The sequence below is a fragment of the Xiphophorus maculatus genome, chromosome 16, assembly GCF_002775205.1.
Source record: "Xiphophorus maculatus strain JP 163 A chromosome 16, X_maculatus-5.0-male, whole genome shotgun sequence".
Lineage (NCBI taxonomy): Eukaryota > Metazoa > Chordata > Actinopteri > Cyprinodontiformes > Poeciliidae > Xiphophorus > Xiphophorus maculatus.
In genome coordinates this window covers 182809-210470 of record NC_036458.1, presented here as the reverse complement: position 1 = coordinate 210470, position 27662 = coordinate 182809, and the positions used below count along the sequence as shown (strand labels likewise).

General features: G+C 37.9%; 1 protein-coding gene and 1 long non-coding RNA gene across 4 annotated transcripts; both read right to left on the bottom strand.

Annotated features, from left to right (window-relative positions):
- Positions 1-258: 258 nt before the first annotated feature.
- On the bottom strand, positions 259-27508 carry lin7b (lin-7 homolog B, crumbs cell polarity complex component). Of its 3 annotated transcripts, none has more exons than XM_023349650.1 (7): positions 27404-27508; positions 27209-27314; positions 20026-20144; positions 14963-15034; positions 7705-7914; positions 7353-7516; positions 259-743 (listed from the first exon to the last, which is right to left on the bottom strand). In XM_023349650.1, the coding sequence occupies exons 2-7, from the start codon at positions 27282-27284 to the stop codon at positions 722-724; spliced, it is 663 nt and encodes a 220-aa protein (XP_023205418.1). In that variant the 5' UTR covers positions 27285-27314; positions 27404-27508; the 3' UTR covers positions 259-721. The 3 variants fall into 3 exon arrangements, with proteins under 3 accessions (XP_023205418.1, XP_023205420.1, XP_023205419.1); XM_023349652.1 differs by having other exon boundaries at positions 27413-27431; XM_023349651.1 differs by lacking the exon at positions 27404-27508 and having other exon boundaries at positions 27209-27397.
- On the bottom strand, positions 10352-14955 carry LOC111611730. Its single transcript, XR_002754190.1, has 3 exons — positions 13961-14955; positions 10455-13924; positions 10352-10378 (listed from the first exon to the last, which is right to left on the bottom strand). It is a non-coding gene; the product is annotated as an uncharacterized LOC111611730 (long non-coding RNA).
- Positions 27509-27662: the final 154 nt, after the last annotated feature.

The following is a 27662-nucleotide window of genomic DNA, read 5'->3' as shown; positions in this document are numbered from 1 at the left end:
CTGGTTTCATTTTTAGATCACCATTAGCGTAAGCAGTGTAATTGTATGTTGTATGTATTTCAACAGGCAATGCTTAAATTCAGCAATTTTGCCCATAAAAATGTTGAAATTACCAATACGAAAAGCAATTTATAGAAAATTCAGGTGGATTAATTGATTTTCCTTCATCATTGCTTCTCATTACTAAGCGTTACTACTTTTTACTCATGGCCTTATTTTTATTTCACCTGCCTCCCCTGACCGCACGTCACTGCAAACAACCATGAAAATGCATTTTATCCCTGTAGCTAAGACCTCTGACAGACAAAAGGCATTTACTCTGCCAATAAGTAAATAAGCAAACTCATAAGACTGTTGATGAGTACACTAAAACAGAAAGAGAATACTGAGATTGGCTTTAAGATACACACTAAACAGTCTCTAAAGTAACAAGACAAATAAGTTTTCCCAATAGAATATATTAACATTACACCCATATTCTTACAAGACCTATTCTTAACATATGCACTCATAAAAAAACCTTTTATGAGTTTTTTCTGGTTTTGGGAATTGAATTACTGACTGGTATAAGCACAAGGAAAAAGGAGAAAATCCAAATCTTCTGTGCTGGCTTCAGGTAACAGGCTGCTTTGGTTATTTTTTCATTCCTGTTAGCTCCCCTCAGAATGACAGAAGAGTCAGAAAGGTCTAATGATGAGGTGGGTGAAGGTATTGGCTTAGTTTAGCCCCTGGACTCTAGGGATCTAGAGAAAGGGAGACAAAAAAAGGGAAGAAAAAATCAGTTGTACACTTTTTTTAAGCACAAGCCTTTCACCACTGATGAGAGCTGTGCTGTTATGCTGTGTTTAGCATGCAGCTGTATACTACGTACTTAAGATATCCTTTCGGTAAAAAGAAAAAATTATTATAGTTATTGATTTTTTTATTTACCCCTTTTCTATTAACAAAACTGTGAAAAAAAAAAAGGTATTTTGTGTCAAAACATCCTGAATGTAACCTACAGTTTTTTGAGTATGTGGTCGTGGGCACATGTACACCCTAAGGCTAAATGTTATTGGTCAGTTTTCTTTTATTTATTTGGTGGCTTGGTGCTCTTTCTGTAAGGTAAATGTGACTATGCAGTGAAGCTAGCTAAAAATTACAAGTGGACTGTAGTGGAGATTGTTTGTCAAACCATATATTCTATAAATGTTAAATTCATAAGCCACTGCGGCACACCTGAATCAAATGATGACTCATTAGAAGGCTACACCAGGGAGAGAACTAAAACATGCAGGATGCCAACCATGTAGAACTGACTTTGGGCACCACTGCTGTATACTGTAAACAAGTATATAGCATCAACCACGTTAATCAGGACAAAATACATTGTTTTTGTGGGCTATTTTGTCCCATCCATCCATCCATCCATTTTCTGTTCATCCTTTGTCCCTAATGGGGTCGGGAGGGTTAGGGTTAAGGTTGCTGGTGCCTATCTCCAGCTACGTTCCAGGCGAGAGGCGGGGTACAGTCTGTCGCAGGGCCAGTCTGTCGCAGGGACACACAGGACAAACAACCATGCACACACACACTCCTAGAGAGAATTTAGGAAGCCGGAGTACCCGGAGAGAACCCATGCATGCACAGGGAGAACATGCAGAAAGACCCCGGCCGGGATTTGAATCCAGGACCTTCTTGTTGCAAGGCAAAAGTGCTACCAACTGCGCCACTGTGCAGCCCCCTATTTTGTCCCTATATTTTAAAATATTTTAGATTAACAACACCCTTTTTTATTAAACTGTGCTAAATAGAGCAGGGGTGTCAAACGTACGGCCCGCGGGCCGGAACCGGCCCGCCGAACGATTTAGTCCGGCCCGCTGGCTAAATGCATTATCATTATTCAACAAGGATTATTGAAAAAAACATGTACTTCGTTTAATTTAAAATCTGCAATTCCTATATTATCCACGAGGGGCGCTGTGTTTTATTCAGAGTGGACAACATGATGCAACACTGCATCGGAACTAACAGCAGATGGCAGCACTGAGCTTCAGGTCCTGTAAACGGCTTCGATTCTATTGCTTTACCAGCTTTTTACTTTGGTCCTGGCAACCTCATCAACGAAATGTCTTTGTCAAAAAAGAGAAAGGTAGACACAGAGTGTCGGATTTTTCAAGAAAAGGGGACTTCTTCTCATTTGTTCACGGAGGTGAATGGAAAACCCGTGTGCCTTGTGTGCCTGCAGCAGGTTTCGGTGCTTAAGGAATACAATATTCGGCGCCACTATGAAACTCAGCATGGCGAAAAATACAAGCACTTTAACGGAGAACTGAGAAATCAGAAGATAAATGAAATGTTGACGGGTTTGAGGAAACAGCGGTCTGTTTTCACCCGGAGTCCAGAGGCCAGTGATGCTGCGGTGAAAGCCAGCTAGCTAACTGCTTACCAAATAGCGTTAACATCAAAGCCTTACTGTTCGTCAAGAACTGCGTGCTGAAGGCTGCCGAAACTGTGTGTCCTGATCAGCGACAAGCTTTTGCCAATATTAGCTTGACGAGAAATACCGTGGCAGACAGAATTTCGGAACTATCGGCAGATTTGGAAACCAACTCAAACGCAAAACGGAGTCATTTCTCGCATTTTCTGTTGCAATTGATGGGAGTACTGATACTGCGGACGTCTCTCCACTGGCCATATTCGTTCGTGGAGTTGACGAGACGTTGACTGTCGCAGAGGAGTTTCTTGAGTCGGTGCCCATGACCGACACCACGACAGCTGAAGACATTTTCCGCTCCGTTGTTGGAGCGCTGGACAGAGTCGGGGTGGACTGGTCCCGCGCCGTAGGCCTGGCTACTGATGGTGCGCCGTCAATGATTGGGAAAAAGACAGGTGTTGTGACAAAGTTCAGAGAGAAAGTACAAGCTGCAAATAAAGGGGGTGAGTTTTGGACATTTCATTGTATTTTGCATCAGGAGGCATTTTGCTGCAAGTCGTTAAAAATGGATCGCGTCATGGAGGTGGTTGTCCGAACTGTCAATTTCATCCGAGGCAGAGCTCTCAATCATTGTCAGTTTGACAGCCTTCTCAGTGAATGCAACATTGCCCATGGTCTACCATACCACACTGAAGTTAGATGGTTAAGCAGAGGTGCTGTGCTGAAGAGCTTCTTTGATCTACATGGGGAAATTGGACAGTTCATGGAGAAAAAAGGTAAACCTGTTCAGGAATTACAATGCCCGCTATGGCTGCAGGACCTTGCATTTATGGTTGAGATCACAGGACACTTGAATAATCTGAACAAAATGTTGCAAGGACGCAAAAAAATTGCAACACAGTATTATGACGCCATATGTGCATTCAAGTCAAAGCTGACGTTATGGGAGACGCAGACGGCAAGCGGGGACCCTGTTCATCTTCACCTGTCTAAGAGATGTGTGCGCAGCAAGCGTTAACCGTGATGTGAAACGGTACAAAGATACGATTTCAAGGTTGCTGAGTGAGTTTGAGAAAAGATTTCAGGTATTTAGCGAACTTGAGACAGAATTCTCAGTTTTTCGCTCACCATTCACAGTCAGAGCTTCTGATGTGCCCGTTGATAAGCAACTTGAAATCATTGATTTGCAGTGTGATGTGGAATTGAAGGACAAATTTGCATCAGTTGGCTTGGACACATTTTACAAGTGTCTCCTACCAGGATATCCTAAACTGACAGCACTGGCTGCGAAAATGTTGTCCATGTTTGGGACTACCTACCTTTGTGAGCAAATTTTCTCACTAATGAATATAAATAAAACAAAGCTGCGCTCAAAGTTCACACATAAGTACTTAATACTTAAATGAGACTCTGAAATTGGCTGCTGCTCAGGACATGATGCCTGATATTGATGTACTTGTCCAGGATAAAAGATGCCAAGTTTCAGGGGCAAATACTGAGTAAAACCAAATCCTATGGAATGTTACTGTCAACGTTGCACTATTAAAAATTACAGCTTTGAATATTTGCTGAATTAATTCTGTTAAAGTTAGTGCTAGTCAGTAACACATTTACAACAAAAGAGTTTTGTTGAGTAAAATATTTATCATGCATGCAATACATGTTATGTATGTAAGTTTTTCTATATGTATAGATTTTATGCATCAACAAGAAAGGTGACAAATGTACTTAATCAAATATCTGTTTAAAGCAGCTGACACTTAAGATTTCAAATGTGTGAAGCCAGACAATTTGTTTAAATTGATTCCCAGATGTGGAAAATTGATTTTAAATCATTTATTAATTTTTATCTGTTTGCTGTATTATGTCATGCAGGACAGTGTTTTTAAGTTCCAAAAACTGTGAATAAATGTTTTTGCAACATTGTACAATCACTGTGATCAGTTCTTATGCATAATGCACTTAAATAAATGTAAAAGTAGTGTTGAAATTGCACATGCTTTTCTTAAAAACTCTGAGCTTTTTCACAATATATTTTGTAAAAGTGAAATTTGTTTAATATAAAAATCAACAAGTCCACTTTTATTAGTTCTATTTAATCTTGCAATGAGTTTACCTGTGTGGCCCCCTTGAGATCAGATTAAGCTGTGTGCGACCCCTAAACCAAAATGAGTTTGACACCCCTGAAATAGAGCATGTTGGTAGCGATATTATGCGAGATCGAAGCTGTGTATACCTAGGGTGTAATATTAGTGTATATTAAGCATACCATCTCATTTCAGGTGCTTCATTTCATAAACACTGTCATACAATTTATTAATGAGCAAAAAGAGTTTGCTCATTAACTCATTAATATAGTATTTGTAGATGTCTGTTTATTTTAATTTCAATAAAAAATTTCTTTCCCGTCTGATACTGTTTCATTCTTATCATTCTTATAAACACTTCTTATAAACTCCTCTGTATTTAAAATATTTTATAAAAGGTAGGATATTCTGATACAAGTCCTTAATGCGAAAATATATGCTCTACCCACATATTTAACAGGTAGGATATTTTGATTGAATAATTTATTGCGTCACTGTGTACGTAGAGGTAGGATCTTCTGATTAAGGAATTTAGCAGATAAACCTTTGCCACCTACCAAGCTGAAATGGGTATTATAAAAGGTCCTGGTACACCAACACCAAGTATTTATGAAGTAGGATATTCTGATGAGGGAATTTAGTGCACCAATATGTGCTACGTCTGTATTTCATGAAATGTAGAAAATTCAAATAAAGGGAACGGTATTGTGATGAAAGGATATTGTGATGTACATGAAGAAATGCTACCACTAATTTTCTAAAGGTAGATGAAAGAATTTGATGCAACAGAATGTGGTGCCCTGTATACAAGTGGGATATCCCAATTAAGGTGATCTGTTTATCTGTGCTACCCATGAATCTACCTGTGCGCATGCACACATCGATGCTACGTCACATACTGCTTACTCAACAGACATCCTACCTGTGGAAGTTTCATGTGTTTTATTTCATTTATTTTATACCTGGCTTTCATTAAGCTGCTGTATTACTTCATGTTTTTAGTTTAGGCAGCTTGTAAATATATTTATAAATGGCTTTAGTTTGCTGTCTGGCATGTCAGACATGCCAGACATGTTTACTATTACAATGACTTGTAATAGTAAACAAGTCATTGTTTACTATTGTAAACAATGACTTGTTTACAATAGTAACCAAGTCATTGTTTGGGAGTTAATCAGGACAAAATATGTTGTTTTTGTGGGCTATTTTGTCCCTTACTTTAACACTTTTAAATTTAATAACACTCTTTGGTCACATTTATTTGATGGGGTGTGAATAAGAGTGACATGACACTGTCATAAACATGACATAACACCTGTCATGGACACGAGTTCATAAATATTTATGACTGTTGTCATAAAGTGTTATTCGGTAAATAATGACATTTTTAACAAAAAGTTGACAATATTCAAAGTATCTTTGTTATGACAACTTGTCATTAAACAAGAAATCGTGATTTGTCATAAATTTGTTATAGAAGTATTACAGATTAAACTTTATTTAAACATGTAGCTTTATCTGCTAAGTTTACTTAATGTTAGCAATATTATATTGCTAACATTTAATGACATTACTATGACATATTTATGACATATGATGATCTTGGTTAATGTCAAGTTGTCATAACAGAGACATTTTGAATAATGTCAACTTTGTATTAAAAGTGTCATGATTTACCGAATGACACTTTATGACAACAGTCATAAATATTCATGAAGACTTACTCATGTTCATGACAGGTGTTATGTCATGTTTATGACGGTGTCATGACAGTCTTACTCACACCCCGTCAAATAAAGTGTTACCCACTCTTTTATTAAACATTTTATTATTTATTAATTATTTATTATTTATTTATTATTTATTAAATAGAGCATGTAAAGCTGTGTAATAGGGGTGTAATATTAGTGTATATTAAGCACATCCTAGTGCACAGTAACCCTCGCAATTCGGTGGACACATTGTGGCTGCGCTGAATTTGATAAAGTCTGTCATTAATACGCAAAAAAGAGTTGCAGTGATCTGTATTTGTAGATGTGTTTTTGTACTGTTTTATTCTTACAAACACCTTTGTATTAAAATATTTTTAAAAAGGTAAGCTGTTCTAATAAAAGGATTAGTGCGTACATCATTTTTAAAAAGGTAGGCTGTTCTAATAAAAGGATTAGTGCATACATCTATAGCTTTTCATTTTAAACGGGTCAGATGAAGGAAGTGATCTTCTTGTGGTTTTGTCATGTATATAAATTGTTTCTATGTTATGTTAAGCATAACTCCTAAGCTTTTACTTCAGTGACTCAAATAATGTTATCCAATATATTTAACATTAACACAACCGGCTACAGTTATGGGTTTGTAAACTTGACGGTAGCAGTTTTAGATGCGTAGCACTGACAGACAGACATGGCTACCTGGCCGTGGTAGAGTAGGAAAATCTGACGAGGAAGCACTGATAGTCAGGATAGGCTGTTGCAGGGAAACTGCCATCTTTGAAATGGGAAAGATGAACAGCAAACCAATTAGATGAGCTGTGTTAAATCACTATCTTTGGCTTGCTTTCTGTTTTCTTGTGGAATATGAAACTGATGGGGGCGTGATCGGATATGATGATTGGATACAATGTACATAGAACAACCTTTCCCCAAACAGGATTTTTGCTATACTTCTACTCAATTTTAAATTATATTCTGTGAAATTACTTTAGATACAGTGTTGCATACTACATTAAGTATGATAATGTACTATGCTCATAGTTTAAATGACTCAATTTAAATGACTCCATTTAAACTATGAGCACTTAATACTTATTTCACAAAATAAACTTGTGAAATATAGACAGAAAGGAGTCTTACGAGTAGCTGTTGTGCTGCTGTCGTCTCCGGGCACTCCTCATCTTCTCAAAACGAGCCTCCATTTCCTCAAGAACCTTAGGAGTGTAGCGGACCACCAACTTAACTGACCCCTGGGCAGCCTTCAGTAGCTCCACAGCCTTTTCATGTTGCTCCGCCTCTACGCTCTGCACAGATACCACACCTCTGTCAGTTCTGGCACCAACTGACAGCAGTGTAACTTTCCAATCAGCCATTGTGGTCGCACATTCACTACAATGAAAGTGGCACATTACTTGAAGTGAATGCGCCACTTCAGCTTGGTTGTGCACTGACCAAACAGTCCAGTCTTTGGGTAGCTTCATATAAATCTTACCACTCCATTGACAGATAGCAGCTGGTCTCCTCTCTTCAGTCCTCCTTGGCGATCAGCCACTCCTCCAGGGATAACTCTGGAGATGTAGATTGGGGAGTTCTGTTCTTTCCCGCCCATGATGTTAAAGCCCAGGCCCTCTTCTGTTTTGGGCAACTCCACCACCCTCGGGTGGGCATGACCCTCACTGGCTGCGAAGGCTGCCACTGTGGCCTTAAAAAGCAAGAAGTGAGATATGTTAAATTGGGAAGAAAAAAAATATATTGCTTTAGTGCAGTCTTTCGCAAACTGAGCTGCCTGGACCACTGGCGGTCCACGAGGTACTGTATGTAAACGACCCTTTATTTGCAGTGACGTGACCTCAAAGTGTGGTGCTACAGCTAGTTTACCGAAGGATTGTATTAAAAATAATGATGGAACATTGGCTTAAAATGGGATTACTCAAAATAAAAGCTGTTGATGCCGGTGGAAAGAAAACAACTCCAAGAATATTATATGATCAGAGGAAGAAGCTAAGTCATAGCTACTCAGTGTTGATATGTCATTCCTTTGACCAGCTGTATGCAGTGAGCAGTAGGTCTCAACTTGTTTTTTGGGGGTTTATGACTTTGCTTGGTATTGAATGATTCTCTGCTTTCAGGTCAACAACTATTGTTTTTTTCATTAATTAAAAATATTAAATTAAAATAAATAAATGCAATTGCTACAAATCGGTTAATTATTTCAATGGCGCAGAAAATGATTTTTTGTGTCTGTTATAGCAACTCATGTCTATTTTTCCTTAATTGTGCTTCTAAATCACAAATAGTCTTAAATGATATTAATGCAGAAAGAACAACTATTTTTTTTATTTCTATGTGCTTGACATCATTGGAAAGCTTAGACTCCACACTTTCAGAATCTGTAAATAACTCAAAATGCACCAAATAGATGTGTTCATGGCTTTGTCTTGGCCACTCACATTTACCAAACAGAACCACTAATATTGAAGTTTTACACACACACACACATATATATATATATATATATATATACATATATATATACAGTACAGACCAAAAGTTTGGACACACCCTCTAATTCAATGGGTTTTCTTTATTTTCATGACTATTTGTAAGGCAAGAAATCCCACTTATTAACCTGACAGGGCACACCTATGAAGTGAAAACCATTTCAGGTGACTACCTCTTGAAGCTCATCAAGAAAATGCAGAGTGTGTGCAAAGCAGTAATCACAGCAAAAGGTTGCTACTTTGAAGAAACTAGAATATAAGGGGTATTTTCAGTTGTTTTACACTTTTTTGTTTAGTGCATATTTCCACGTGTTATTCATAGTTTTGATGCCTTCGTGTGAATCTACAATGTCAATAGTCATGAAAATAAAGGAAACTCATTGAATTAAAAGGTGCGTCCAAACTTTTGGTCTGTACTGTATATATATGATCATGCAGAAAAAAATTTCATAAGAGCAAAAAGAAAAAACAAATATAGAGGCCGCAGTATGTCTTGCTTCACCAGTAATATGAGCGGCCGTGCAATGTGTAGTGTCCATCCAAACCTCACAAAGCACCGGTGGAAGATAAGTAAGCAATAAGCAAAATAATGTCACAAAAAAGGACAGAGAAAACAAAGACAAAAAATATAAAAGCCAAAATAAAGATATCTTTTTTCTTTATCTTGGTAATGTAATGTTTATCAAACGTATTTGTGGTGCTGTAAATAGAAAATTAGCTTGATTGTGACCTTGATTGTAACTTAATCAAAGTACGTTGTGTGTATGTATTCCAGTAAGTCTAGTGCATACTAGTTTTTTGTTGCTTTTGCTACCACTAGACTAGATGATATGTAAGATGTAATGTCAGAGATGCAATGAGTTTATCGCAGGTGTACAAAAACAATTGACTGTGGCTCTTAGAATAAATGAAATTAAATGACTCCATTAAAACTATGAGCACTTAACCTTCTGTGGTCTGACCGCACAACACCTCACAACTTCCTCCTGGTCCACCTCTGGAGGATAAATCTGCGCTAGTTCATCAGTCAGTTGGATCTGTCTGATACAACCCGATTAACTTTTATCAGAGGCCTGAGGATGAATTAAACCCAGCATGTTATTTTAATAACAATTTTACTGCTTTAGTCCACAATTTGAGTAAGCAGTGCAACTAATCACATTTTTAGAATTTGTCCGTGGTCTTAAAAGACGGGCTCAATTGAAACTCGGTCGCAAGCTTTTTACCCCATCCGGGCGTATGCTTTCACAAGGATTAATCTTTTTGTGTGGTTTCACTTCCCCAAAACCAACCAATGTCCAACTGGGACATCTTCCGCACTCCTCCCAAGAGTTGATACCCTATACCAGTGTTTTTCAACCTTTTTTGAGCCAAGGTACATTGTTTTCATTGAAAAAATCGCAAGGCACACCACCAACCAAAAATGTAAACAAATGATAGTCTATAGCCACCTATATTAAATATATAGTCATTCTTATCAAAGTGTCTTGAATAGGAATCAAATAAACACAAAAATGTATTTTTTTATCATATTTTATATTTCATATTTCAAATTGCACTTAACATGTCCACTTCAAAAGTAGTCCCAACCACTTAGCCATAAGTGGGACTGCAGCTGGCGTAGTTTTTCTCCTGATGCCAGAATGTCGGGAACTGGAAGTGGTCCTACAAACATCAGTGACATAATCATAATAAGTTTTGACAAAGGAAACATAGGTACAAAAAAATAAACCAGTTATACCTGTGTAAGCTCTGTAAAGTGTGGAGTGCAGATATCTTTTCACCATAGTTTTGGGCTTCCGCACCACCACGTCGCTGACAGGTTTAGGATGTATCACAAGAAATACACAGAAAGATATGTCAAACTAAAGAACAAATAAAGGGATGGGTGAGCAATTTGTTAGGACATAATGATTTGGCACAGTTTAGATTTTTACCCAACTTGCAAATAAAACTAATTGACAGCAGTTGAGCCTGTATTTTTTTCACTGCCTACAAAAAAAAGACATTTCAGAAACAAATCATGAGAGAAATTATATTTGACACAAGTAATATTGAGATTACAACAAATTTTATACGGCACTTATAAAATACAAGTGGGAAAGGAACCTAAATGGCTGCACGACACAATCAAAGGAGGAATAAATTGTGTACATAACTATAGTACTGTTATTTTAAGATCATATATATGACAGTATATGTAATTTAGTGTATGTGGATATCACATACCATAGGACAGTGTTCCTCTGTGTTTTTCTTACCTGTGTTCTTGGTCTGTGCCATTTTTGTAAATCACTTGTGCAGGAGGAACAGTTGGCAGCTGGAATTGGCAGTAGTGTGCAGTCTGGTAAAGAAGTGCAACTACATGATTGCAAAATCCTTTACCACCTGCACAGCTACAGGAATAATCCAATAATTCAGCCTTTTCTTTTCCAACACCCAGTGATATTTAAAATAGACAAGTGTTTTAGCAACACATATACATCAATACATATAGCATGTTTAGCTTTAAACAAGTAATAGATTCTAGTTTGAAGGTAAGGTTCAACAACAGCAGAAAAAAAACACAGACTATGTTGCAACAGAAACAGAAAACAAATAGTAACCACTGAACAGGAAGATGTTAGAATAAGCTCTGAGTCCAGAAGTCGTGAGGAAAAGTTCTTCAGCTGTCAAATATGAACAGGAACTCGAACGAACAAGAGCCAACCGGTTTCTGACTGTTTCAAACCTGCAGCTAGCGCGGTTCCTCATTTTTCTTCGTGGATCTGAAGCATCTAGCTCTGACAACTACCTGTCCCTCGACAATATTTGACACTACAGGCATGCAGAAGTAAAGCATAGTTTCAACATTAAGCGTCATCTAGTATCTCATAGCTAAGTTCTAGCATGCTGTTTTTCACAAACTGTACTGGCAAATACATTTCAGAATGTCAAAATATATTTGAAAAGTTTAAACTACGTCTGTCTCCAATATTTCACGTAAATTAGCAAACTAAGTTAGGCTTCATTACGATGTTTGTGTAGTTCATATATTGTAGCTATCGGTTAGCTCGCTAAGCTACGTCTTTTCTTACCTTGATAGCTGTGGATATATTCTTCGTGGAAGAACTTGTTTCCTTTCACACATTTGTTAGTGGGTGAATTCGCCGCTGCGATTTCCTCCGCATCAGCGAAAGAAAGTGCTAGCAAATTAAGTAAGGCTGATGAAAAGGACCGGAGGAGGAGAAACATTTTTCATTGTACTTGAATTACAGTCACCAAAACAGGAAGTGCCCCAGCCCTTTCAGATGCAGCTTCCGGTTGTCGTGAAAAAGGTCTATTCTCTTGTTTTAACGTACAATGCTATGTACCTACTGCCATCTAGTGATAAGGAAATTACATGATTTCGCCGCTAGTGACTACTACAGCACAGACACTCGAAAATGGCATATTATTTGCAGATAATAAATTAGTTTTCAAAAAATCTTTTTAGAAAAATTAGGTGAAATTGGATAATTTCCACGGCCTGACACTGATTTAATGTATTACTTCACTAATATTTTATTAACGTGGTTTACCATTTTGGATAATCTGACATCTTATCAATGAAGAAAAAACATGCTAAGCAAAAATGCACCAGACCCAGACTTGCAGGCCAGGGGCGGTTTTAGACGGGGGCCAAGAAGGGTTCTAAAGAAATTATACTAAATAAATGTCTTTTTAAAATATTCTTTTTCAACCTTCACAATTTTATTTTTAAGGTCTTATTAAAAAGACATTAAAATTATTTTTAATAAAAATTAATTTAATGAATTAAAAATTATAGTACTGCTCTTTTAAGTGCTGTATGGAGATATTACCACACTTTCCATCTGCTAGAGATGGGAAAGGGATCTGCAACCTGACTCTCTGGAGACACAAGTGGCTCTTTGGCTCACAATATTAAATTATGAAATATTGCTCCATTTTTGTTTAATTCCTTTTTAACTGTCTCCATAAAAACACAGACTACATGGTAAATTTGGTCTAGAACCAGCCTCTAAAGAAAACAGTAAAGACTATTAAATTTTTTTTTTAACCAGCTATAAGGGGGCAGACTTGTATCATCAGCAATGAATTAATATTGCTTAATTCAGAAGGCAATTTACAATGCAAAATATTATGCTTAGTGATTTTTTGCAATGGGCAATGCAGTACTTAATTAATTTTATATTTTTTAATGAAATTGTGTACAGCATTGGCTTTATTTATTTGAAGAGTATTTTGTAGTTCTGTACAAAATCGTTCAGCAAGAGTACATGTTCAGGTGATAAAAGTTAAGCTAGCATAACTAACCTACTTTTCACTTTCTTAATATATATATTTTTTGATTAAAGCTTTTTACTGACCTGTGAAATGTGAACCCCTTGGACCTTATCTTGCTGTCGTAGTATTGACAATATCAAAATTTTGCGTCCCTTTTTCATATTCTTTGCTTGATTGTGTCATTTTCCCGGCCACTGATATTCCTGACTCAATGCAAAGGATGTGGTGTTGCATGTGGCACACTGCCGCACACAGCAAGCCACGTGATGTCCAACCCACTAAATCACTGAGCGGACTTGCCAGTTACGTTTTACAAAGGAATTTTAAAAAGCATTAACTGGCTGTTTATGCTTTGAACAGCATGCAGCTGCTGCCGAGTTACATAGATGCAGACACATAAAGGAAAAAAAGGGGCATGAAATATTAGTGGGGTCTGTCCCCGTCAGGCCAAAGTTGGTGGGGACATGTCCACACCAGTCTAGTTAACACATATTGGTTGTGGATAGGGCCTACTAGATCTACCTATCTTTGTCCATGGTCTTGGTGGTAGTTCTTCATGAAGATCAACGCCAAGCGTTGATCTTCATGAAGAAGCTGATTGAGCACACAAGTTGAACAGTTTCTGATCAGTTTCTCTACATCAAAGTCCATAGTGGGCCAGTAAAATTTGCTCCTCAGATACTGTCCCTCTCCCCCACATGAGTCTCATGTCAGCTTTACAGTGCTTCCTTCACCCTTGCTCTTTGAAGTACCATGCTGTGTCCTCTCAGCACAAGTCCAACATATGTGCTGAACTCCCCAGTTCAGCACATATGGCTGCAACTCTGACCAAATTGGGTTTGTCCATTTTCCTGTTTTCAGTTGCTTCATTATGTCATCCTCTGTCATTTTCTGCTTTATGTCCTAAAAGCTCATGGCTTGCACCTCATGCAAGCCATGAGGTGCAAGCACTATCAGCACTATGCCCACATACATTTTCACATACTCGTTGTTCTTTGACTCTGGTAAAGTAAATTGTGAAATGAATATGTTACGTTGGACATTCCGACTATGTGTTCTATTCTATAATCATAGAATTGCTGTCTCAAACCAAGTTTATTTGCTAAAACTGACCATAAGAGGGCTGCGGGGGAGGTTTGCAGAGCAGAGTCAGTTTGAAGAGTAAACTTAGCTCTCTACAAATTCGTTCTAAAATGTTCCACAGTACATACGCATCCTAAATCCCTGTGTTCTGTCTAAGAATAGCAACATTCTGTTGGGGTCCATGAATGGCTTGCAGGTTACTGGTTTGTTCTGTCCATCTGATTGGATCTGTAGCAAAATTGCACCTAATCCTACTGGACTAGCATCACTAATTACAACTGTTGGTGCATCTAGGTGAAAGGAGGATAGGCATGACTCACACACCAATCCTTCTTTCGTTACTTGGATTTATCTTTCTGTTTCACTTGTCCACTCCCATGCTTATCCCTTCCTACTCACCGTCTTTAGAGGTTCTGATAAGGTTGCATAGTTTGGTATAAATTTCATCAGAAATCCACAAAGCATCAGGTATGGATGCTATACTATCACTATATCTTCTAGTGATAGAAGGTAGAAGATATACATATCATCTTCTTCACTTGAAAACTGGACCTTTCGAGTACAGTTTAATTCCTGTTTTGGTGATCACATGTCAAAGTATCTCAATCTGATGTAATCGAAGATGCACTTGCCTCTGTTGAGGATTAGACCGCTGCTAATCCTCAACAGAGGACAGGTAGTATCATTGACATCATTTGATAGCAAAGATTGAAGGTTGTTTTAAAAGGTTGAAGCAAATTAATGAGACAATCTAGACCTGTCTCATTAATTATTATTTTTTTAAATGATTCTGTTGAACCACAATTCAAAAGCAATGTCTGATTTTCATAATTTATGTATATAAACAATAGGGTATTGTGTGGATTGTGTTGACAATACCTTGGCTGTTGCTTGGGCTCGGACCTCTGGACCTCCGGCAATATCCAGTGTGTCATATAGCTGCTCATATACCTAAAAAAAACGACAAAAGAAAATTAAAAAAGAACATGGTAAAATGTGAAGGATACATGCAGAGTGCTTTGTGGAAGCATTCACAAATTTCATTTTGTACTATAATAGCTGTAAACATGGGATTTTCTTGGGACTTTATGTGAAAAGTGCAGAATTACTAAGTGGAAGGCAGTGAATTTGTGGTTGGTACTTTTTCTTTCCAAATTAATTCATAAATAACTTCTTTAGCACTTTGCAGTCAATTAATATATAATTAATTCAATACAGTCATCAATACATAGCTGTGCTGTATACTAGGTATAAAACACTGCAATCGACCTTAGTTAAAAAAATAAAAATAAAACGCAGCAGATTGCATTGAATCACTGACTTTGCAGCAATCTTCATGTTGGGACAGCACCTTAACAAGAAAAGGCCTCTGGCAGAAAGTGGCTTGGATTTGTATTCTATGGGTCCTTTTCAATTAACAACTTAATGCAGTTGGTTTGACTTTCTTAGATTGACAAATTTTTATCACATGACATTTAAGCCAAATCTAACTTCAAGTTCAGTTCATATTCAAAAATACTTTATTAATCCCAAAAGAAAATTAAATGTTGTAACTCATATTATTTTAGGTTCTGGAAGTCTGAAGTAGACAAAGTGAAAATGAGTACACTTCTCTGTAGTGCTCCTGTTCTGCTGACCACCTGGTTAGACACACAATCCTTCAGTCGCTCAAGCTGCGGTCTTTTTGTCACCTGATTACCTTGAGTTTTGACAAAGCAAATTAGACTGAATTGCATTAAATGCACTGGAGAACATGATTCTCACAGTGCTGCCTCCTTTGACCAGATGAGAGAAGGTTGGTTAAACATGTGTATGATCCATCAATTCATCCATTATCATACATGCTTATTCCTAGTGGGGTTGCCAGGGGTGCTGGTGCCTATCTCCAGCAGTTAACGGGTGTTCGTTACTCTAGCAATAGTCAGCCCCGCCCACTCCTCACAACTCCTCTGAGCTGACTACTGACCAGTTCTCTGTCTAACAGGTCCAGAACCAGGTCTTAGAGATATTCAGGTTATGAGAGATAACCTGTTTAACTGGTGGCGAGAGAGGCTTGTCTAGCTCTAACTACCTTCGATCCAGAAGTTACGACCCTCTACAGTTAAGGAACAGTCAACTGAGTAGCCCTCACAGCTGCGAATTCCCAACAACCACTTCTGTTAATGGTAGCCCCCTCTCTTAAATAACCTGCACTTGGAAACGGCTAGATTAGATTTAGTGACTTAGATTCAAGTCCCAGGGTCGTTATTTTTATACTCACTAAAGGAAAGTCCGAAGCCACCACATTACTGGAATCATGTACACTAATTTTACTTTAATTGGAGAAACTAAAATAACCAATGACCCAATTAATTTCAATGTCCACCAACCTCTACAAAATTTTAAAAAGATATATTTTATTAAGCAAGCTTTAGCAGGGATAAGTGACATACAGATTAATTATTAGAGATTACATTTCTAATTTAAAATAATAAAATCAACATAAACCAAACATTTCATCCTAACTCCCTTCCCTGACCTGTGTCACTAGTAAACTGAGAGAGGCTTTTGGGGAGCAGTTCAAGATGGCAGTTGATCTTGGCAACAGAAGTCTTTAATTCCTTGGTTCAGAATCTTTGTCTTTGTGTAGTAAAATCCTCTTTAGAATAGAAGCAAAGCTGAATTGGTCCTTGTCCTTTGAACATCCAATTCTTCATCCCTCCCGGGATCTTTGTCTTTTCTCCAAGTCCGTTGCGGTTGGTTTGAGATCGTTGGGTTGAGGCAGAGTCGGCGGTAGAATCAGGAGCCGGGGCTGGGGGCTGATGGATCTTGTCCCTTCTTGGCAGCGCGAAGTCTCAACTTCCCCGTGGCTCTAGGGTGCGGTCCTCTGCTGATGTTTCCTCTGCATCCTCTTGTTGATTCGTCTTGGCGCTGCGGACTAAGAGCGGTTTCTTCCTCTTTCTGCCGTCTTTTATACTATCTCAGCCCATTGTTGTGTATGGGGGAGATGGTGTACGTGACTTCTTGAACGTTCGATGAGTCTGTGGAAAGTCCCAACCTTTCCCAACCATCAGCCCTTGCGTGACTCACAGCGCCAAACATTATGTGAACTTCCCCTTTTTGCAAGGCCATCTGACGACTTTCGCAATTGTACTTCCCCAAAATTCTCCTGCTTCTCTGCTCTGCTCAGCTTGCCTATTGCGACACAGCCTGGGAACAGGACCTCACTTATTACTTTAATTCCATCTTTTTAAATCAACACATTTCTGTTAATTCATTATAAATCATTAACACAATCATTTTATCGTTTACATTCATAATAACTTTAAGTATGATGTTAAATCAACACATTCCTATAATCCATTATCAATTATTAATCATGACTGTAAATCACATACATAATTATCAATCATAATCATCATGTTTGTATAAGCATTACAGATTAAAATACAAAAATACATTTCAGAAAATCATTCAGTGTTTATATGTTTTATGTTTAATTATACTTAAATCAAACTCCAAGATTACTTATTTCTCTCAAGCCTTTATGCTCTGTTTTCTGCGTGTACCTGGAAAGATCTCACAACCCTATGCCAGTTTTTACGACACGGGCAAGAGGTGGGTTACACCCTGGACAGGTCGCCAGTCCATCACAGTGCCAGGTATACCATGGCATCTTTAATTCCAATTCAGTATTCAAATGGAAATTCCCCTGTCACTTGCTGGGGGTTCTCATATGTGCTTTTATGCTTACTCAGGTGGGCCAACAGGAATTTCATAATCTGGTATGTCATGCTATATATGTCATCTGGTCCAGTGTCGTTAATGACTCATGGGTGAGATTTCTTTGGTACCAAAACCAGGCAGGATCTCTTCCTCAACACTGTAGTCATCTCTTGGTTCCAGTGTTTAAGAAGTGCTACAGAATCCCACAGCTTCTTTGCACAGGCCATCAGAATTTGGGGCATGTCCAAGGCTTCAGCCTTGCAGTGCATGAACCTACTATTTGGCCACCCCTAACCAGTGTGCACAAGCAGAAATGGTCGCAGTGGACCCAGCCGTACATGAAGATTAATTTTCAAACAGACTTGTTCACTGATGACTGCTGTGCAACCCTGGATGGTCCAGATGGACGCAGTAGTGGATTGGTGGTGGATAGCCACCACATCCCAACACAGTTGTGACGTCAGCAAGGAGGTGGTGGAGTAATTCTTTTGGGCTGAAATCATGGGAAGAGAGCTAGTTGGCCCCTTCAGAGTCCCTGAAGATGTGAAAATGACCTCTGCAAAGGATATGAACTTTCTGACTGATCACTTTCTTTCATGGTTCAAAAAGAAGAGCCGTACCGTCCGTAGCAAAATCATCTTCATGCATGACAATGCACCATCTCATGCTGCAAGGAATACCACTGTGTCATTGGCTGCTATAGGCATGAAAGGGGAGAAACTCATGGTGTGGTCACCATCTTCCTCTGACCTCAACCCTATTGAGAATATTTGGAGTTTCCTCAAGCAGAAGATCTGAGGGTGGAATGCAGTTCATATCAAAACAGCAGCTCTGTTGCTTCCTACATCCTTTGTAGGATGTATTCTGACATCCTACAAAGAAATTCAAGCAGAAACTATCCACAAACTCACAAGTTCAAAGGATGCAAAAATTGTGCAGGTGATATCAAAGAAGGGGTCTAACTCGGTCTGTTAAAATAACTTTTGATTTTAGTACATGTGACCACTTAATGCTGCACATTCAAAGAATGACCATTTACAGTTCTTTATAATCCATAAAATGTTTAGAAAATCTGCTGTGCATAATAATTTGGAACAGTGCCTTTTGAGTTTTTTATTTTTGAAAAAAATACTGTTCTCATGGGGAGCTTTGTTCAGTAAAATTTCATTTATACTGTACTGTAATAGTTCATGACTTGAAAATTATACTGATCATCATTTGGATTGACCATTTAAGAAAATATCACTTGTATACTAATTTGGAACCTGATTATTGTTGTACTTCTTCTTGCTGTCTTTAATTTTGACTTTGACCTGCTTCTACATATTCCTCAATAACTCCCTGTTTCTCTCCTCTTTGAGATCACCGGTGAGCTCGAGTTTATTAGGGAAGCATTTCTCTGTTTTGGTGAGGATAGTGCTTTTCACACAGACGTTTATAGTCAGTCACACACACAAGTATTGCATTGATGTCCTCTCCATGTGACCTGCACGCAATATCCCAGTCCAAAACCTCAAAACATCTCTGCATAACTTCTTCTGCTTTTTGTGACCATCTTCTCACAGTTTTCTTCATTACAGGTCGCCTCTTAACAAGGAGTTTTTATAAAAAATATGTAAAAAATCAACTGTGCCTCAGTGGTTTTGATACAGCCAGCAGGTTTAAGACCTGACAGGATGGGGCATTCAGCATGACACTGGGCAGGTAACATGTTCATGCTCTCGTGCTTCCCATACTACTTTGTTATGATTATGGATGGCCAAATCTAAAAAAAAAAAAAAGCAAACATCCTTCCAGCTACACAAGGATGACAAGAGAAAATAATCAAATAATGATCCACAAAATGTTTTTCTACCAGAAACGAAGGAGTTAAAGTTTAAAGAAAAGAAAATTCAGAATGAAAGCAACAGAGCTACTACTCCAATACACTGGCACCTTCAGAAGCGCAATTCTAGAAGTTAAGATTATTTAAAAAGCATACTGAACAAAGATTCCAGTTTGCAAATGTTGAAAAAGACAGGAAGTTAAGCAAAGAGCAGGAGGAATGAATGTAAACGCAAGCCACACTTTTTACATTTTGATTTTTTTTTAACCTTGTATTCTTCTCTTTTGACTTTACAAATATGTTAAGCCCCCTTCCCCAATGCATTGAAGTTTGTAGTTTGAACTCAGACAAAATAAATAAAAGCTTTAAGGTCAGACCATATTACATGAGCCTACACATTCATCAAGTGTACCTCCCTGATGGCAGCACAGAATTTGCTTTGCAGAACTCTCTGTAGGGCCTGCAGTTTGGGAGGCGGCAACTCCCCGGTTCTCTGCAGCCGGTCCAGCAGCTCAATCACCCTGCACACATCTGAAAGACAAGCCTGGGTTACTGAAAAAAACATATACAGCTGTTAGTGAAGGTTCACTCAGTCAGATTTCTCTTTTCTTAAAACTTGCTCCTGTATCATTACAATGTTTGATGGACTCATCTTCACTGTATGAATAAAGGGTCAAAGAGTTTAAGAAACTATATTTTTCAGTGTGAAATCCACACATTCTTATGTTAGCTGAGCCGCCTGTTGTGGCTCAGCTCACCTGAACCCAGTGAGAGGTGTGACTGACAGACCGGCCCACCAGGTCAGGTTTGCACATTTGCAGTTAACACTGTTGCCAACTCACCGACTTTCTTGCTATATTTAGCAACATTTCAGGCAAAAAGTTTCATATCAGTCAAAATCAAAATCAGCAGGTCAGGTTTTTTAAAGATTGGTAACCAGAGATCGGCCAGAAAACTGCAATCAGTGTAGCCAAACCTAAGATGGAATACATACACACATATTCATGACATTCTTTGATTAAATAAATTTCTCTTAAGCGTTACTACAATACCTAAAAATGTAATTTATACCAGGTGAGTCTTTCTCCCCTCAGAATGTTGATTGGTACTGGACTGATTCTGAGCCTTCAAATCATTTTAACAGAAATTTCACATAACTTAGAAGTTGATGTAAAAATACTGTTTGTTTTAACCACAAAATGATTATCCTCTGCAGCAAACAACATATCTCCAACTACAGCATAGAGTAGCTCATCGATGTAGCAGCCATGTAAACCTGACTTAAAAATGTTTTGCTAGACAATGTCAGACATTGAGAAGTTTTAATTATTGTTATCAAACAAGGTGGTTTGAAGCCAAAAATATCTCAGAAATATCCAGAGTCAACCATGAGAATCAACTCATTTAAAGTTTAAACTCAGTTTCACACAAACACAAACACCCTAGCATAAATGTTTGGCTGTTGAACTGGACCATTCCAGGTTGCTATCAAGCTAATTTTCTATGAACAGCTTTACAATTTTTTTACATTTCATTACATTATCTAGGCACATTAAAACAAACCTTTATCTTGGCTTTTTTTATTCTTTTAGCATGGGCTTACTGGAGCTGCAGCCTATGGCCCCAGCAATGTGGGGGCCCCTAAAGATGCTTTGTATTTTTGTGAATGAATAAGGTCAGAGTGGCTTAATTTTATCACTGGCTGATTTTGATGATTTTGGCAGTGTTCTTGAAAAACTGCCTGATTTGTTTCATCATGAATGCTTGATTATTATTGGTCTAAGTTTGACGCGTCTTACGCTTTGGGAAGGGGCATCAGGGAGTGATTTCTCATGATGGTGGACAACAGAAAGTATGACAGCGGAGCGCAGGAATGAAAGAAAAAGAAGAGCGTGACAGAGAAGTGATGAAGAAAATATCTGAGCCAACAGGATTTTTTTAAACCTCATATTGGACATAGGACAGAACCATCATCCCTCTCAGTTTCTCAAAACATTAGTCTTGCTACAGCAGCTCTACAGTCCCACTAGAACCTGGAGCTGTGTCTGATCTGGTGCCTGAGGTGTTACAGGCAGTGTTGTATAGTAACGAAGTAAAAATACTTCACTACTTTACTTAAGTATATTTTGGAGTACTTCATACTTTCCTCGAGTATGAAAATTTTTGATGACTTTCACTTTTACTTCACTATATTTCCGAACTTAATTGCGTACTTTTACTCCGATACATTTTCAATGTGTGGTTTAGTTACTCGTTACAAAAAAGCGAGAGAGAGAAACAAAGTGTTTTGACCCCACCTACTGATTAGCAAGTAGCAAGTAGGCTACCAAACAAAGTCCGTAGCCTACTTGCCTGGGCTTGTTCATCACCTCCAATAGGATACACCTGTTTTGCTTCTCCCATTAAACACAAAGCAAGTCTCGCAATCAGCAGCAGCCACATGGAGGAGGAGACGGAGACCACAACGACTGCAACTAAGTCGGACACGGCTCCAGGGGAACCACCAGCTGGTGATGAGAGCCCATGGCCTTATTTAAACACAATATACTCTTTCGTGGGCGTTAAAGATTCGTCGTACCGCATGCAGTGTATGTTATTCCTGCCCGAAGATGTGGAAATTCTATCTTACAAAAACTCCCCGTCCAACTTGAAGAAACACATCGAGGTAACGTTTTATGAAATGGTTATAATCCTCCTGTTTCAGTAACTATAGCTTGGTCACTAGGCACTACTGTATTGTGAAACGTTGACCATAAATGAACTTTGTTTGGCATTGTTTCAGTTCCACACGTGGTGTATTTAGCTTAGGCCTAATGTTGACTGTATCAGGCTACCTAGACTCCTCTGTTCAAGGGGGGACAGAAGCCATAGCGATAGCAATTTAGACTAAATTTAACGAATATAGGAAAGGCATGCAAGTTCAAAACCAGGTTTACAGATGCCAATAAGCTGCATTTACCTCCCAATTCTTTTTTTCTTTTGCATAATGACCAGTTGTGTGCACCACCTACTGACTGTAGCATTGACTGATTCACTGATTTGTGAAGTAGAGTAATCGTAACAGCTCTTTTTCTTCATGTTGGCCGCATTTTCTGTACTATTTATTTTTCTCATTTTCAGCACTGACCTTACTTGAAGGGAAAACTTAAGGCTTACAAAAACTTTGTATTTTCTGTCCTGGAGGGTATACTAAGAAGCTGGTTCAGTTGTAAAGCAGGTTAAGTTAACCTTGTGCTATAGGTAAAGCACCTAATTTTCTTAACTAAATGATGCCTGCAGGTATATCTATTAGCAGGTTTAATTTTGCCTGCACTTGGTTGGGTACATTATTTTAAGTGTATTTGACAAGTTTACCAAAATATAAAAAATGTCATTCAAACTGCATTTGCTTTGTTTTACTTTTTACTTGTACTTTTCATTACATTACTTGAGTACATCCATTTTTACAGTAATTTCCATACTTAAGTACAAGAAGTTTCAGATACTTTAAGACTTTAACTCAAGTAACATTTCAGTCAGTGACTTGGACTTTTACCAAAGTCATATTTTGGAGAGGTACTTATACTTTTACTTGACTCTGAGATTTCAGTACTTTATACAACACTGGTTACAGGAAGGGCGAACTTCTTCACCAGGTGCAACAATGACCATGGATAATCTGGACTGCGATCCTGCGCTTTGGGTAAAAACTGATGAGTTGGGGTAGGCTTCCTTGGATGAACAAGAAGCAGGGAGCTGTCAAAATATGGATGTTAATTTTAAAGCATCAGAACAGGTACACAAAAAATTAGAAACGATTAATCTCCAGATCACGCTTTGAAAGCCAGCTTCAAGTGGTGAGTACATCCAAACACAGGCTGATTTATTAATTACTGTTATCAAACACAGCGATTTGAAGCCAAAAATATCTCAGAAATATCCAGAGCCAACCATGAGAATCAACTCATTTAAAGTTTAAACTCATTGTTGCACCTTTTAGCATAGTTGGAAATACAAAACACGGTGGAGCTCCATGGCTGAGATCCACAGCCATGTACATATATATATATATATATATATATATATATATATATATATATATATATATATATATATATATATATATATATATATATATATATATATATATATATATATACAGACCAAAAGTTTGGACACACCTTCTAATTCAATGGGTTTTCTTTATTTTCATGACTATTTGTAAGGCAAGAAATCCCACTTATTAACCTGACAGGGCACACCTATGAAGTGAAAACCATTTCAGGTGACTACCTCTTGAAACTCATAGAGAAAATGCAGAGTGTGTGCAAAGCAGTAATCACAGCAAAAGGTTGCTACTTTGAAGAAACTAGAATATAAGGGCTATTTTCAGTTGTTTTACACTTTTTTGTTTAGTGCATATTTCCACATGTGTTATTCATAGTTTTGATGCCTTCAGTGTGAATCTACAATGTCAATAGTCATGAAAATAAAGGAAACTCATTGAATTAAAAGGTGCGTCCAAACTTTTGGTCTGTACTGTATGTATATGAAAAAGTGGCACCCCTATTAATCTTAATTAAACAAAGATTGTTCAACATAGTTGTTTAGGGGAAGGATACAAAAAGTTGTCTAAGAGATTTAAACTGTCAGTTTCCACTGTGAGGAACATATGGGGGCAGTTCTTGGTAAGCCCAGAAGTGGCAGGCCAAGAAAAATATCAGAGGCAGAGCAGAAGAATGGTGAGAACTGTCAAAGACAACCCACAGACCACCTCCAAAAACCTGCAGCATCTTCTTGCTGCAGATGGTGTCACTGTGCATCATTCAATAATTCAGCACACTTTGCACAAGAAGCTGTATGGGAAAGTGATGCAACAGAAGCCTTTTCTGCAAGCATGCCACAAACAGAGTCGCTTGAGGTATGCAAAAGCATATTTGGACAAGCCAGCTTAATTTTGGGATAAGGTCCTGTGGTCTGATGAAACAAAGATTGAATTGTTTGGTCATAAAAAAGGCATTATGCACGGTGACAAAAAAACACAGCATTCCAAGAAAAACACTTGCTGCCTACTGTAAAATGTGGTGGAGGTTCCATCATGCTTTGGGGCTGTGTGTTTGGTGTGATCTTGAGTTAGTGATAATTTAAAAGCATGTGATAATTTTACAGTGAATCAAGTGCATCTTAAGTTTGCAGTAAACATTGTAGTTGTTTATGCGAGTTTGTTGGCCTGAAGTGGTGTTTAAATTCGGGTTGAACATTATTGGATTGACAACGAATGGATAAAGTTAACGGGAAACCATTTTATCTGTGTAACAATAAATATTGTTAACTTCATTCTGGTTGTTGTTTACTGCCCTTTGGCTTGTCGGAGTCATAACGCCTGCTTTGATTGAAAGTCCACTTTAGAAAACTGTTTGTGTAGAAATGTAGTCATCCACGTTGACGTCGAAAGAGAGAAGAAAACAATTAATCTATGCCTGCATTTCACGTATTTACTGTATGGCTAGCTCACTGTCACTCTCACTCTGCAGACGTGGAGTCACAAGATCAATGTCTGGGATCATGAGCGACCCCTGCATGAGGCAGGAAAACTGTTTCCCTCACCTCGAATCCGTTACAATCGCTCCTCAGCACACGAATCATGTTACACACAAAGTTGGTAACAAAAAACACTGTACAGCATATACATAAACTAAATTATTGAAAATCAGTTCATATATTAAATGGGTTTTTTAACCATTTTATTGGCGACATACAGACAGGAACATGCTCCCATTGAATGGCTGCCAACGCAATTAGCGAGAGGTTGCGCAATCCAAGGTGAGGCTCAGCTCAAGCTGAATCAGATTCAGATTTATTCGTATCCCAAATGGGCAATTAATGTATATAACCAAAAGAAAAAGTATTAAAGATTAAAAAATAAAAAACAACAAAACAAACCAAAAGGACATGAAATACAAGTCAAGAATACAAATTGGGAAGAGTACAGCAGTGTATTTCATTGACAGTTGCTACAAACACTAAATCAGGTGCAAGTCCCCTTATCTTGTCCTGCATTAAAAAGAGATATGGCTGTAGGAAAAGAGTGCTTGTACCTGTAACTTTTTATACTAAGAAGTTTGAGCCTGATGCCAGAAGGCAGAAACTGGAACTCAGCATGTAGGATGGGAAGAATCAGCAATAATGGCTTTAGTTTTCCTAATTTGTTTTTTACACAGTTCTGTAAGTGAGCATTGTTCAACTCTTAAGATCTTATTGATAGTATGTATTACTCTGCTAAGGGCATTTTTTGACCTAAAACTAAGACTTCCAAACCAACAGAGGGGAGCAAAAGTCAACACAGATTCAATATATGATCTATCAATATCAATGACTTATCAACTTGAAACTTTGTGAGCCTCCATAGACAAAATAATCTTTGCTGGCCCTATTTTGTAGGTTTTCTGAATGGCAGGTAAATTTTAAGTTATTATCCAAAATAGTCCTAAGATATTTGTAGTTCTCTACTATCTCCGCTGTCTGACCTTTAATTAATGTTTGATTTGTGTTATGGGGTTTCTGTCTAAAATCAATGCACATGTCCTTTGTTTTCTGTACATTTAATGAAAGAAAAGCTTTATCACACCAGTCAACAAATTCATCGACTACAGGGACATGGGCATCATGTTCATCATCATGTAGAAGACTAACTATCACTGAGTCATCAGCTAATTTTAATATTAACCTGTTGTCATGTCGGCTGCGACAGTCATCCGTGTACAAAATGTAAAGAAGAGGGGAAAGGAAGCAGCCTTGAGGGAACCCTCATCAGCTGCGCTTCCAAGCATTTGAATGAGAAATTGCAAAACTTCAGCAATTTTGAAGCGATAGTTAAAATTGGTTAAGCTAAATAAAAAAATAAATACTTTATAGTACAAACCACAGGGCAAAAATACCAATATAAATTATCTTATACAAATTATCTTATTATTCTTCCATGATGACAGGTGAGGCCTTCCCTGACATCGCTGCTACCCCGACTTACTTGTGTGTCGACTCGTCTCTTAGCAACCTGTCATGTTGCTAAGACAATATAAATAAATATTTATTTTCCATTAATAACAAATTGAAATTATTAATAAATATTAAATATTATTATTAGTAATAATATAGACGGAGAAATGATTTGAAAATAAAAATAATAAAATTGATAATAGAAATAAACATCTTAACACATTAACAGACTTTCAGAATTGTAATCAGTAGATAAATATGTATTTCAATTGTCATTGTAGCTGTATGCATTTTACAAGTAGTATTTGCATCCCCCAACATAGGATATAAAGCAGACCCTCTGTAAACGGTAGTAAAATGATTCTGTTTCCTGGATGAACAAATGAAAAAGATGAATCAAAGGGAGAAATAATCAGAAACAGTAAGTGGGTCAATTAAAGGCCTATAATGAAGTATGAACTCGTTCTGAAGCTTGTGGCTTTAAAAGACATCAAGTGTGAATATGGACATGAACACAGGAGGAAGATGATGTTTCATTTTAAAAACCCATATTATCTAAAGGTTTTTGATAAGAGAAGACGCTAGCTGTCCGATGAATGGTACACTCCTTGGAATCATACCTCGTTCTAAGCAGAGTGGCTCCGTCATGGCCGCCATCTCAGCCTCCTTGGTCGGATGATAGAAAGAGGACATCATTCTGAGATCCTTCGCCTCTGAGCTGCTCGCCTGCTTAAAAGAATATACGTCTCAGAACGATAGGTGCTCCATCTTTTCGGAGAACTACATAAACCGTTTCCGGGAGCTGAATCACGCACCTCACGCACCAGGTTCAGCCTTCACTGTCTGAAGAGCAGTAGCATCCTCAAGGGAGACTCAGTCTGATTGGATGGTGTTCAGCAGCCGTAAGAGACTTTTCGCTGCAACATTATTTGTTTTTTAAATGTTGCACAAGTATTTACACTGTTTAAACTGTTCAACATTTTTGCCACGTTTCTCATAAACAAAGTGACTTACCTTCAAGTCATTTAGCGAAAGGAAAGCGAGACATTTACGTGGCAACGTTTTAAAGGCAAT